Source organism: Perca flavescens, chromosome 20 (assembly GCF_004354835.1).
Source record: "Perca flavescens isolate YP-PL-M2 chromosome 20, PFLA_1.0, whole genome shotgun sequence".
In the NCBI taxonomy this organism is placed as follows: domain Eukaryota; kingdom Metazoa; phylum Chordata; class Actinopteri; order Perciformes; family Percidae; genus Perca; species Perca flavescens.
Window position 1 is genome coordinate 26,329,567 of NC_041350.1, and position 14,066 is coordinate 26,343,632.

Sequence of the window (14,066 nt, forward strand, 5' to 3'; positions counted from 1 at the left end):
TCTTTAAAAAAATTGTAGTGGAGTTAAAAAAAAATAAAGGAGCATAGAATGGAATTACTTAAGTCCCTCAAATTTCTACATTACTTTACAGTAAATGCACTTGGTTACTTTCTACCACAGGGTAAATGTGATACATGTGGGTATTCACCTGGCTGCATGTTAGTTGTACATTGCACAGGCTAATGACATAAAAAATCATTTTGGTAAAGCTCACTTCCACAGGTAAGAAAGAGTCACATTATTGATCTATCTATACTTTATCAAATTCTGCAACTTTAGGCAGCAAGTATACGTTAATAATATATTCTTCACCACAAACTGTACAATTCAGGCATTCAAATATATTTTTATTTTCCAATATTTCAACAACATAGTGGGTGAGATGCAACATAATTAAGACAGTAATTCAAGTACATTTTAACAACAATAACCATATGTTAAATCAAATTAAAAACAACAGTAGGTTTGAACAGGTTTGAAATAAAACAGCAGATCACTCTGACAGAAGAAAAGTAGCTCATAATAATCCCTTTAGAGTCATCAATATAATTATAAAGCCTTGTGAAAAAAGTAAGACGCAAACATAAAATATGCTACAATATTCCCTTTTTGAATAAGATTATAAAATCCAGCAACATTTTGACCAAAGTTCACATTTTCTCAGTTTTGAAACAGTCATACCATTAAAATCTTTTAGAAATCTCAAACTATAACAAACATGTTGAGTGCCTCAGCTTTTAGCAACGATTCCTTTACATGCATACAAAACATTTATGAAAATACCTCATCTTTGGAAATGGCAACAACCAACAATTCTCTGAATTCTTGTCTAACTGGCCATTTTTTTTGGGAAATGATTAATCTCACAGTGGTATTCAGTTAGAACATATCACTGTATCTCTAAAGTGTTATGTTCTAACAAATGTTATGGGTAAACATTCCTCAGTGTTGATCATCTTAACCAATGATTAGAAAATGGTACAAGTAGTGACCTAAAAAAACTCACTTGGACCATTTGGATCTCGTCAGATTGTGTCACCAGTGCTTTTCTGCTAAGCGTTTTCAGTTTATTTGGTTCAGCTCCCGGGCTTTATTCCTCAGATGCCTCTTACGCATTCTGATTATCCACTGAATCGTGAGTTTGGCAAAATTAGCAGCCTTGAAGAGAGCCATGAAGACGCCACAGAGAATGGCTACAGAGTTCCAGGGATTTGCAGTCACTATCTGTTTGGAAGTAAGCAAAGTTGAGTTAGAAACGGATTGGTCTGGCTCAATGGATGTACATTGCTGCAGCCTATGTCCCTCCCCATTCCGCTTTCTATTTTGCTAGGGGCACCGTCGCTGCGTCTACGGCTTAGTGTCGCCCAGGATGGTCCTGACAGGTTTAAATGAAATACAAACAAGCCAGAGCATTGTTTCTCCTATCCTAGAATAGATAAGCGGTGTAGCCAGATCACACTCCAGCGCTTACACAGTGCTGTGGCGATACGTCTGGCAATGTGAGACTAGAAACTGATACATTGATGTTGACGGATTAGTTCTAATGAGGTTAAAATGTCTGGGAGAACTTACCAGTCTGATGTCTTGCATGAAAGGATCCCGCCATTCAAAGACAGCGAAGAAGAGCTCATTGTTTTTTTCTGATGCAGGCCTTTTGTCGTTGAATTTTACCACAGCGGACTAGAAGATCCAACATAAATGATGAAATCAATGAGTAAGGAGGAAGTAATGCAATTTCCATCACGTACGTAAGTATGTGTACAATGGTCGGACATGAATACCTCTTGCCGAAACTCGACGGCTTCATTGTTTTTGCCAGACGTCCTCACTAAAGACATCTTGACCCAGGTTCTGAATCCTCCGGAGAAAGTCCACATGGAGTAATTGCTCTCACAATCCCTCATAAAGTCGGATTTGTTTGCACTAGAGAGTCAGAAAACAGATATCACTCAAGTCGAAATGGAAATGCAAGTTACTATCAGACTGGGTAAAATCACACTTTTGTTTCTTAAGACATGAATATAAATGATAAACTGGAAACTATCAAGCGGTCAGTGCATTATTGGTGTTGTGAGCAAAACAAATCCTGTATGACCCCACTTCAGCTTGCACACCAGTCAGGCGTAACAGGATCTACGGTATACGTGTTTGTTTGCAGTTACCTCTCAGTCAAGTCACTAAAATTGGCAAAAAGCATGTAAGAGATGGCGCTGAAGTCCTCTTCGGTTTCATTTAGGCTGAACTGCATGAAGATCAACTCCTTGTTTCTGACGTCAGATGGGCCGCGGACCACCAGAGCTCTTTTCTGTGGGAACGAAAGTGAGAGTTACTTTACTCTTTCTTCAAAACAGAAAAACTCAAAATGGGTCATTTTCTCAGAATGAAGAATCTAAGTCAAACCTAAAAAGACATATACAATAAAAAATGTATCTTAAAAAAACATTCATTTAAAAAGATGTTCAGGATTACATTGTACATACATGGTTTTTTTATATTTCTGCAACTTGTAATTCATGTCTATGAAATCACAGCTGAATCAGCTGAATGTGTTTATGGCTGACCTCAGTTTCATTGGTAAATGGCCCGAAGTAAGTCACATCATTAATCACACAGTCTCCCTCTTGATGCTTGCCTGGGTCCACTAAAGGTGGGATGTAGTCATGGTAGTGATGTCTGCAGCTCAACAGCTGAGCTTTGCCGGGATACAGAGCGATACCTGCGCAAAGAAAAAAACACAATTAATAACCAATCCTTGGGTATTAAGATAAAAATACAGTAGCAAGCTCTTGGCTGTGTATTGGGCGTCTACTTTACATTTATATGATGTACATCAGTGTAAAGTAAACTCAACATTTCACTGTATGATATCAATAGCCCGATTAAAGTTCATAACACCATTACAAAAGGTTGTGGGTAGAATCAGCAAGGAACACAACAATACAAACTGGATTACAATACAAGTTTGTTTTCTTAAGTCTGCAGTACTTTAGAGGCACTTAGCATTCAGATTATACTGTATAACGCACACTATGTTGGCTATATTACTACTACTACTACAGTACAAACTGTGTCATGCTTTATTGTTAGCTGATGATTTCATTACTGCTAGCTTTAACTTAATTATTTAATTATTACACTGCATAACACATTGTCATTTTTGGTTCAAAGCTGCATGCTAACATTAGTCTCATACTGTTTAATTACAGTATTTTTGGCTATTAAATACACTTTTTGGCCAGGTTAACTTAGTGAAAAAGGGTATGGGCCAGGACAGCTATAATATCTCTATTCAGTCTTTAAAAAAACAGCAGTGGTGCATTTACTAAAGTACTGCACTTCTCTTGATTATTTCCATTTTACTGATAGTTCATACAACTGATCCACTACATTTGAGAGGCAAACATTGTACTTTTAACTCCACTACATTTATAGTTGTTACTTACTTACATAATAATAAGGTTGTAAATATCAAACATACGATTAAGGTCATGAAATCTGATGAAATAAGCTTGATTAAACAAGCCAACAGTATATGAAGTAGTTAAAATTGGCTCTACTTTGACCAGCTGCTATATCAAAATAATGTTGACATGTTAATACATTACAATTGATCCAATAATATATATATTTTACACCCTGGAAAAGGACCATTCTGCATACTTTTTTGTATACTTGCTTAAATAAAATCTTTCTACCACACTGCCTGTTACCTAACCAAGTCCTGGTCCCAAATGATCCGCCCTGTGTATTATTTATGCACACCTGGGGGGGAAAACGAGTCAACCTCTTTGTAGGTGACAGACATAACAGGGTGGTGGAATCTCTCCAGAAAGTCAGAGATAGTCTGGTAGGCCAGGAACACCGCCACCCCGGTCAGCAGCAGGTAGATGAAGATGAGCACCACTGTGAAGAAATTCTTCAGGCAGGCTTTGCTGAATCTTATCGGTGGACTGTTTTCCCTGATGTCATCCTCTGTAATGAAAGTGTGCAGGGGGAGGGGGGGGTCAGGCATCAGGTATTACTTTTATGGGGTCCAAAAATGACTATGTATAGGCAGTAGTGCTAAATTATGTTCAGCATCTGCACCTTCATGGGACACTAAAACCCAGACAGAATGCTGCAGCTCATTAAAGCACAGTGACCAATTAAAAATGTATGAAATGTGAGACTCTGAGGCGAGTGTCTTTTGTCTTTCGTGTGCTATTCTGTTTTTTTGTCTGTTAGGTTTAGTCTAGGATCGCATCGCCAGACATTCCTCCACAGCGTCGCGGAGGAGGGTCTGGCGAGTCCACACAGCATTCCGGGACAGACAAAGAAAATGAGGAAAACGTGCTCTCAATTATTGGCCTTTCTTTAGACCATCACAATCGTCTTGGGCGGTGCTGCAAAACAGCCTCGGGAAGGAACTAGGGTTGCACGATATTGACAAAATGTGATATTGCGATATTGATTATGAATATTGCGCTATTGATATTAATTTCAATATTTTTAAACACACATGTAAAATTGCAAAAGTTATGGGAAAACACGAATGCATAACAAATAAAGGTTTATTTCAACTGATGGTCATATTGGACTGAATAAATAAATAACGACCATGTCTACAGAACAGGACATATTAGAAACAATAAAAATAAATATAAAAAAATATTGCGTACTTATTGCGACACTTTCGATATAATATTGCGCAACCTAGAAGGAACTTGTTTTAGTGGAACATGTGTACGGTACGTTCAAAAGTAGTTTTAGTCGTGCAACAGAAAACTCCGATTGGACAGATAGTCTAGCTAGCTGTCTGGATTTACCCTGCAGAGATCTGAGGAGCAGTTAACCATAGTCCTCACAAATCCACCGGAGGTTAGAACGCCAACACAAAAAAAGAGGAAGCTAACGGGACATCCGAAAGTGGAACGTCCCGGAAGTGGAACGTCGTGGCTATAGACTCGGTTTAGTCGAGTTTCCACCTTTGTCTTGTATTGCGTCATATGTTTTTTCACGTTGATCACTTGTATTGCACTGTAATTAAATCAAAAAAAGATTAAAAAAAAAAAAGATAAGAGTGTTCTTTCACACAGCTGGTCATCACCTTGCGAGACGCGGTCAGTCGGCTCGTCGCTATTCAGGTCTTCAGTGGCATCGTCAAAGAAGCCCGGAGACTGTGTGTCTTCATTATCATCATCATTGAACTGTGAGGTTAAGAAAGACACATTAAAGGACAGCATAGTCACACACACACACACACACACACAAAGAAAATCAAAGTTTAGTACATTATGAATATTTGAAAAAAGAAACCACTATACTTCTACTCAACCACATTTCTGAGTGAGACATTGTACTTTTTACTCCACTACATTTATTTGATACCTTTAGATTAATAATACAAAATATGATCAACAAGTAAATTAGTATGAATTATTAAGATCAAGTCAGAAGAATAAGCTACCACAGCTTTTACTTAAGTAAAAGATCTGAGCACTTCCTCCACCGCTGACAGTAATAAAAACTAGGTCTTATAAGGTAGGTCAATTTACCAATGCTGGAATGTAACTAAGTAGCCTACCTTTACTCAAGTACTCTCCCTAAGTACACATTTAAAAGGTACTTGTACTTTACTTGAGTCTTTTCTTTCAATGCCATCTTCTACTCCGCTACAGTTCAGAGAGAAATATTGTAATTTTTACTCCTCTACATTCATCTGGCAGCTTTAGTTACTAGTTAGGCCTACTTTAACAATGAAAATATGTGCGCACAAAACCTGTGTATAACATTTATAACATGTATTTGTTAGAAATCAAACTTACCAAACAATCTACTGACCCGTACAGCTGAAATAACTAGCCTTGAACACTTGATTGACAGAACTATTTTGAACATCGTTTTTATGTGAAAACTTTAATACTAAGTAACGTGGTCAACTTTTGTGTGATATTAGTACTTTTACTTGAGTAAAGGTTCTGAATACTTCTTCCACCACTAGTATTTACAGTGTTTTAACATAGCCTACAACGCATCACCAATCTGTCAATCATCCTCCCAACAACTCCTAACTGGGTTTTGGAGCACCTGGTGACATTTTAATGGCTATATTTTAGAGCAGACATCATATTCGTCTGCAACTTCGGCTTACTTGATGAGCAAGCAGACAGAAAACATGAAGTCAGCTAATTTCATGTTTAAACAGCAGCCGTCCGCTGTACAGTCACATGATGTTGACAGTGTGTGGCCCCTTCACGGCGTGAGGACATTACAGATAGCAAAGCTGTTGTCTTCGGATTATTGATACAAACACCAAAGATAATAGACAGTTGTCCTTACCTCTTGGTATGACCGGGAGTTTTCTTTCCCGAGCATTCCTTTGCACTTCCTTCAGTTACAACAAGCTATTTTCTGCTCTTCGAGTAGACCCGTCGGGCTATCTGCGCGAAGCCTGAAAACTACTTTTATTAAATAAAAGATACATTTCAAGGAAGTATAATTCCCAGTGTTCCGCTCTAAAGGGAGACACACCACACACATCCATGGGCGACGACGATAAAGGTCTGGCCTAGGCCCGCCCACCTTATGGTAATGAGTCCCTCCCACCAATAGTAAACCATGTGTCCTCGACGTTTCCTTGTTTCCTTCGTCCTTCCCTTAGGTTGATACCTAGTGCTGCCTTAATGTACAATTCGTAAAAGTCCACGATCCGAGCTGAAAGATAGATATTAAATCACTGGATTATAATTGCTGATGCATTCATGTGTAAGCCACTCATGCTGCAGCTGGTAAATGTGGGACTAATTTGACTTACTCTAAACACTGCTGGTTATAATTGTTATGTCAAAAATATATATATTTACTTATGTCAAAGATGCTCTGGTTAAGTTTTGGCAAGAGGACTTGGAGTGGTGTGGTAAGTAGGGTAGGAATGTCAGGATAAGCCAATCAGAGGCAGAGTAGGGCGGGACATGTATTTGCCATCCTTGGAAAATAATTGCATATCGTAAGCATGTTTCCCTATAGATATTTGCCAACATTGTTAAGAACTAGTTAACAAAATAGCCTAATTAGTCTGACAAAACGTTTCCAACTCCAGGTCCAGTCACTAGCATTTTTCTGAAACTTTCAACCATATAAGAATCAGAAAAAGGGTTTATTGCTGTTGAGTTTACAAAAAGTTAAAACAGTTCTGATCTTTGATATTAATGTGCTGTTATGTTTTGATGTATTCACAATGTACGCTGCCGCTGAGTTAGGCAGGGAAACTGCATCCCAATCAATCCTGCCCTCTGCAGCTATTGTGCTAATTAGATCATGTCTGTCACTTAGCATACAGGAGGAAGAACTTTTGTTGTCTCTGTCTGGGGGCCGTCTGTTGATTAGATTAACCCTTGTGTTTTCCTCCCGTCGACCATGCACTAGTTGTCCTCCCGGGTCAAAATTGACCCGGTCTGTTTTGCCAGTTTATAATGTATGAAGTATAAATTATCACCCAATTCTGTGTTACATCTTCTTAACAACTTCTTTCCAACATATTACATATTTTTTATATATGGTCAAAAAAAACGCATTTATATCAAATTATACCTAATTTCTGAGTAAAAAGAAAGAGGAAATTATGAATTATTTTGACTAACAGTTGAGATCAATGGGAACATATGTTGATGGGCTATCACGGACTGGTATAAGTCAAAGTTTAGTGAAAATACAGTTTTTTTGAATGGCAGCCAATAATCCCACTTGTTATCCCCCCGGGTCAAAATTGACCCGGTCTGTTTTGGTTATTAATAAAGCATAAAGTATGAATTATCACCCAATTCTATTTTACACCTTCTTATCAACTTCTTTCGAACATATTACCACTCGTTTTACACTTATTCTTTTTATATATGGTCAAAAAAACGCATTTATATCAAATTATACCTAATTTCTGAGTTAAAAAAAGCTGAAATTATGAATTATTTTGACTAACAGTTGAGATCAATGGGAACATATGTTGACGGGCTATCACGGACTGGTATAAATCAAAGTTTAGTGAAAATACTGTTTTGAAACTATTTCAATTTTTTTAATGGCAACCAATAATCCCACTTTTGTTGTCCTCCCGGGTCAAAATTGACTCGGTCTGTTTTGGCTATTAATAAAGCATAAAGTATGAATTATCACCCAATTCTATTTTACACCTTCTTAACAAATTCATTCCAACTCATTACCACTAGTTTTACACTTATTTTTGGAATTTATGGTGAATAAACTTCATTTACATGAAATAATACCTTTTTTAGGGGTAAAATAAGCATAAATTATGAATTATTTTCATTAGAGTTAAGATCAGATGAACCTATGTTTGTGGATAATCACTGACTGGTGAATGGTAATGATTAGTCAGGATATGGTTTTGAAACCATTTTATTATTTTGAATGGCAGCCAATAATCACACCTGGTGTCTTCCTGGGCAAAAAGTGACCTGATCTGCTTTGCGTGTTTATAAAGCATAGGCAATTATAATTAATCACTCAAATCTGTGTTACCACTTTTATTCAACTTCATTCCAATTCATCTCAACTAGTTTTACACTTATTCTGTTCTATTTATGGTCAACAGACCTCATTTACATAAAAGTATACCTACCTTCTGAGTAAAATCAGTTGAGATCTGAGATATTGAGAAAGTTGTGTTTGGATTAATGGCTGGTATGTGACAATTATTATATTCCCAGGTTAAAATTAACGAATGCAATTGTATTCACAAACAAAGGAGAGCTACCAAAAAGGAAAAAAATTATTTACGGAAAGTTTACTTGGCCCCTTTATAGGAAAAGACACATCAAAGGTGTTATAACAACAAGTTTACAAAACTGTAGTTTGAAGTTGTGTCTGTATGTTTGTATTTGTGTGTGTGTGTGTGTGTGTGTGTGTGTGTTTGTGTGTGTGTACATTCGTGCACATGTCAGTGTGTGCACGTATGTGCATGCGTGCATGTGCACGTCTGCATGTGTACATGTGTGTCTGTGTGTGTGCGTGTTCATCTGCTGAAAAGAACAGTAGTGTGATCCACTGCAACGTGTGTGTGTGTGTGTGTGTGTGTGTGTGTGTGTGTGTGTGTGTGTGTGGGCGTGTGTGTTTGGGCATGTGTGTGTGTATGAATGCGCATGTGTTTGTGTGTGTGCGTTCATGTGCTGAAAAGCACAATAGTGTAATCTTTTGCAGGTCTCAGCTACTCTTTTTGTGTGTTTGTGTGTGTGTGTGTCTCTGTGTGTGTGTGTTTGTGTGTGTGTACTGTATGTGTGTGTGTGTGTGTGCAAGCAAGCATGTGCACGCGTGTGTGTGTGTGTTCATCTCCTGAAAATCATAATGATCCATTGCCCAATTTCAGTATGTTGTGTTTGTGAGTGTGTGTTTGTGTGTGAATGTATGTGCGCGCACACACGTGTACATGTGCACGTTTGTTGTCCATGTGTGTGTGTGTGTGTGTTTGGGTGCATTTCCATGTGCTGGAAAGCACAATAATGTGATCAATTACATGAGGTAGTTCTCAGCTGCTGTTTGTATGAATGTGTGCGTTTGTGGGGGTGTGGGGGTGGGGGGTGTATGTGTGTGCATGTGTGTGGGGGTGTTTGTGTGTCTCCGCATGTGCATTCACGTACGTGTGTGTGTGTTCATCTGCTGTTGAGCACAAAAGTGCCCCATTGCACCACCGGGTCAAAATTGACACGGGAAGAACACAAATGCAATAAAATTAAATAAAACACCCAAAATTCTATGAAAGCAGTGATCATTAATTTTACTTGCGAAGAACTTAATTGGGAACCACCCATGCTATGTTTGGTTAATTTGGTTGAAAGAAACCCATATTTCTGATAAAGAAACTTTGAAAACGGGTCAAATTTGACCCAAAGACGACACAAGGGTTAAGACCACAAGGCTATTGCACAAAACCAGGATAATGGATTAAGCTGGGATATTCCAGTTATCATGGATGAATTTAGCCTTGATTGGGTTGCACAAAAGCAGAGGCACCTAAATTACCATATTTATTCTGTGGTCCAGACCAGGCTGACAGCCAGGATTTGTTCATCCTGGAGCCTTTTCTGTTCACTCAGCAGTGGTTTTTACCTTATTGTTATCAGCCTACATTAAAATACAACAGGTGCATGTTGCTGTTCAGTAAAGCACTGTTATTATAAGTAAGTTGTGACCATTATTTTTATAATTATTCATGTGATAGTAATTGTTACTGTTATATTGCTGTATGAAAACTGCTTGTTTTCAGTTGTTTGAAGTTTGGTGAATATATTACCGAGATAATTAGAAAAGGCTGATTTTAAATGAAGTCAGTGATGAAAGACAATATATAAAGTGCTATACATGTGTTAGTGGTTCTAACAATGGCAGACTAGTCAGGGACAAATACACCTTTCATTATTTTAGTTGATTTATTTCTTTTAGTATTCTTTAATACAGGACCATGTATGTTCCTCTTCCATGTGCACTGTATTTGGCATTCTTAGCACACCATGTGTTGTGTGTTGTCCAGTAGGCTATGTACAGTAGCCTCAACTATATAGTTACTGGTCCAGTGAACTGGGACTATAATTTGGGAGGACTGAACAATTATTATAGGTTTTTATAATTGTACAATCCTCCCTTATTATAGTCTTAGTTCACTGGACCAATATAGGCTAGTTGAGGTTACTGTACATACAGGACATTCATGAAACAAAAAGGGAGAGGACACCTCAATGGTTTTTGACATTATATTTTGCAGGGCAAGCATTTAATAATTTAATTAATAATTATGTAAAGAAAAAAACAGAAAGCGTGGAAAAGGCGGACCAACTGAATGATATATTTAAAAAATATACATTTACGAACAACTGCTCTTAAATGAAACCATTCAAGGCGTTAGGCTAATTATTTCCAAAAACGAACTGTTGTAGGCTACACTTTGCCATACAGTTTGTATGGACGCTCTTAAAATATCCGACGGCTGTAAATGCATCACCAACTCAATAGAGCAGCGACGAGGAAGTGGATGACAGTTGCAGTTTCCCATTGACATATATATAACAGTTTCCGCGGCAAACTCGTCCAAACAGCGGTCCTGCCATGGCAACAGCGCGAATTTGTGTCCTGTATGTTGTCCTTTCTACGACTTTAGCGGAAGACTTTAACTTAAAACACAAACCATCCACCAAACCTGTCCGGTTGTTCACTGAGGAGGAACTGACGAGATACGACGGCAGCGAGGTAAAGTTTACTAACCTCACTAGAGTGAGTTTTTGCGTCTGTGTTTGTCTGTGCACCCGTGCATATATGTACCCTGGAAATCCATAGTTCTCGCGAGAGCACAGTTTAAATTTACTCAGCGAATCTTTCGGATTTGGGTCTGGGTTTTTTCTCTTATATAATGTCTATGGGGTTTCCCTATGGGGTTCCAGGCTAATGCATATGTGTACATAACGATAATAACGATGTATGTCGTATCTCTCTTTTCTGTTGTTTTCCCCTCCCTGTTTTAGGAGGGGCAGCCTATCTACATGGCAGTAAAAGGAGTTGTATTTGATGTTACCAAGGGAAAAGGTAAATACAACCCACCACTCAACCCCTTTGAAATGAAGCTACAATGATTTACAAGATTTTTTTTTAAACTTTTTTTTTTTAAATTTGCTTATTCATTCAAGATAACTGTATAAGGAAAATCAAATTGACACATTGATGCCCACTTGAAAGTTCTTCAGTCCCTCTCCATGGTATTTGAAATCTAAACTGAGACCATGCATTTATCCACTCAGAATTAACTGATTTAAAAAATAAATAAAATAAAAAAACATTTTGTTTTACCAAATGCAGAATTTTATGGGAAAGATGCACCATACAACGCCTTGGTTGGTAAAGACTCCACTCGGGCTGTGGCTAAGATGTCTCTGGACCCAGCTGACCTGACATCAGATACTGTAAGTTTAGTGTGTTTTCTCAAAGGTTGAGAATGTATGTGTTGTGGTTGACTCCCATGGGTGGGGAGCACCGACATCTGACGCCCGACTGTCGGCTGCAAAACAGCATGGCATTGATAAGCTATACGTAATTATACTGAAACTGCACAGTTTTGTCTGAATGAACCATACGTGCACACTGTAGACTTTTCAAAGGAATAAATAAAAAAACTATTTTATTTGGGTGGGGAGCCTAAACACTATTCTACATATTGGAAACACTGGGACTGGATAGGCCATAAACACTATTTGATTGCATAAATAATTTCCACTTCTTACCTATTCTCACATCTTTCACACCAAGCCGCGAGTCGCTTCTCGACCGCAGGAACCCCCCCGAACTAGGAACCTTCTGAGAAACTCGTTGTGTTTCAACAGCAGGATCCAGGTCTAAATTTAGTTCTGGGAATATTTTCCAGGGCATTTTTACCCTCCAAAGAACAAGAAAAGGGGCTCAAAATGCACCTTATTCAGGGGATAAACGAATAATGCTTGTTTGAAGACTGCTTACTGTGACTGAAATGTCCAGTTGTAATGAAAAATATATTGTGTTGTTAATATACCGTATAATGTATTCTCAGGTCTCTCTTGCAAAAGAGATCTTGATCTCATCGAGACTTCTGGAATAAATGAAGCAATCAATATTAAGAGTAATGTATTGGAACTCAAATGTGAAAAAAAACAACGGGAAAAGAAGGATTGATTGGTTAAAAACTAATGTTTTTCAGCATTTAGATTTTTGGTAACAAATTACTTCTTCTTTGGCTACAAAAATGTACTTTTGTTGACTTACGGTAAATCTAAAAATGAAAGTAATGCCGTAAATGTAAAACCGTAATAGCCAAGTCAATTTCATTCACAGAGCCCAAAATCACAAATGACAAATTTACCTCAAAGGGCTTCACAATTCGTACAACATATGACAAATGCTAATTAAAGTTCTTTTTTTTCTTCTTCTATCTTTACATCCGCAGACGGGCCTCACTGAGGAGCAGCTGGAGTCTCTGGATAGTATATTTGAAGGCACGTACAAAGCAAAGTATCCGATTGTGGGTTACACAGCGTCACGCATCCTCACTGAGGATGGAAGTTACAATGAAGCCTTCAAACCAGAGGACCAGCCTCATTTTCAGATCAAAGATGAGTTTTGATCTCAGTTTACCTTTTTTTTTGTAAAACAAAATTGTGAAAGTCTTGTTATAAAGAAGTTTTTTTTCTCTCTTTTTCTTTTTTTTCTCTTTACTTGACCAGAATCATATGTCTAATATGAGCCTAATATGCCAAGTGCAATACATGTAATGGAGACACTTTTTTGTCATATTTACTTGAACAAAAGTTTGACATGATCCTCTATCTGTGAGAGCTTTAATTGTTACGGAACCATTTCAATACTTATTGTATCTTTTTTTAAATACATTTCAAATAAGGCTGTTTTGACAAACATTGGATGAACAAAGTGAAGTGATGCTAGTATTTCTACCAAAAAGTTCATGCCTTCAGCAGATGAATGTGGAAAACATCCTTCTAGTATCAAAATGCACATGCGTTGTCATTTTGCATAGGAAAGCAAAAAAAAAAAAAAAAAGTAAAATGGAGGGGGGACTTTATTTATTACGGCGGATTATATGTGGTTACACAGCGATAGTCTTCTACATTTGTCACGAACAAATTAAAAGTCAACCCCATCTATTTCCCTAGAAAAGGAGCGTGAGCTGAATGAAATTTCAGAAAATAGTGAAAAATCCCAGCACAGTTTACCAGAACTCATGGTAGTGTCTTCAAATCTTTTATTTAGTTCAAAACCCCAAATTCAAAATGTTGCAGTTGTTAAGTGGAAAAAAGACAACAAATATTTGGCCTTGTTGATTGATAAATGACTAATTGTTACCAGATATGTTGCTGATTAATTTTCTGTCCATTGATTATTCCATTAATTGCTTCAGCTCTATATTGTAGTATAAAATGTTTTCAGTGAATGCATGCTCAGTAGAATATTAATGTGATTTAAAACTCACTGAATCTGCAGCTCTGTGAGGGTTTACATGATTACAAATGTGTGTTTTCTGCTTGATTTTGTTTTTGTATAAT

At 37.5% G+C, this 14,066-nt stretch overlaps 2 protein-coding genes across 2 annotated transcripts; one reads left to right on the forward strand and one right to left on the reverse strand.

The window, feature by feature from the left end:
• Positions 1–330: 330 nt before the first annotated feature.
• Positions 331–6,534, reverse strand: pacc1 (proton activated chloride channel 1). The gene is made up of 8 exons (XM_028566394.1): positions 6,319–6,534; positions 5,087–5,186; positions 3,763–3,972; positions 2,562–2,716; positions 2,163–2,305; positions 1,782–1,923; positions 1,573–1,680; positions 331–1,224 (listed from the first exon to the last, which is right to left on the reverse strand). The coding sequence occupies exons 1-8, from the start codon at positions 6,352–6,354 to the stop codon at positions 1,063–1,065; spliced, it is 1,056 nt and encodes a 351-aa protein (XP_028422195.1). The 5' UTR covers positions 6,355–6,534; the 3' UTR covers positions 331–1,062.
• A 4,473-nt stretch (positions 6,535–11,007) lies between these two features.
• nenf (neudesin neurotrophic factor) lies at positions 11,008–14,059 on the forward strand. The gene is made up of 4 exons (XM_028566474.1): positions 11,008–11,232; positions 11,505–11,565; positions 11,836–11,939; positions 12,953–14,059. The coding sequence occupies exons 1-4, from the start codon at positions 11,092–11,094 to the stop codon at positions 13,127–13,129; spliced, it is 483 nt and encodes a 160-aa protein (XP_028422275.1). The 5' UTR covers positions 11,008–11,091; the 3' UTR covers positions 13,130–14,059.
• The last annotated feature ends 7 nt before the right edge of the window (positions 14,060–14,066 follow it).

Coding starts and splice junctions, on each gene's coding strand:
- pacc1 (XM_028566394.1), bottom strand. CDS start 6,354: ATGCTCGGGAAAGAAAACTCCCGGTCATACCAAGAG. Junction 2,717..3,762: donor TGACTCGTTTTCCCCCCCAG/GTGTGCATAAAT, acceptor TTCTTTGCGCAG/GTATCGCTCTGTATCCCGGC. Junction 1,225..1,572: donor TCATGCAAGACATCAGACTG/GTAAGTTCTCCC, acceptor ACTTCCAAACAG/ATAGTGACTGCAAATCCCTG.
- nenf (XM_028566474.1), top strand. CDS start 11,092: ATGGCAACAGCGCGAATTTGTGTCCTGTATGTTGTCCTTTCTACGACT. Junction 11,233..11,504: donor CGAGATACGACGGCAGCGAG/GTAAAGTTTACT, acceptor TCCCTGTTTTAG/GAGGGGCAGCCTATCTACAT. Junction 11,566..11,835: donor TGATGTTACCAAGGGAAAAG/GTAAATACAACC, acceptor TACCAAATGCAG/AATTTTATGGGAAAGATGCA.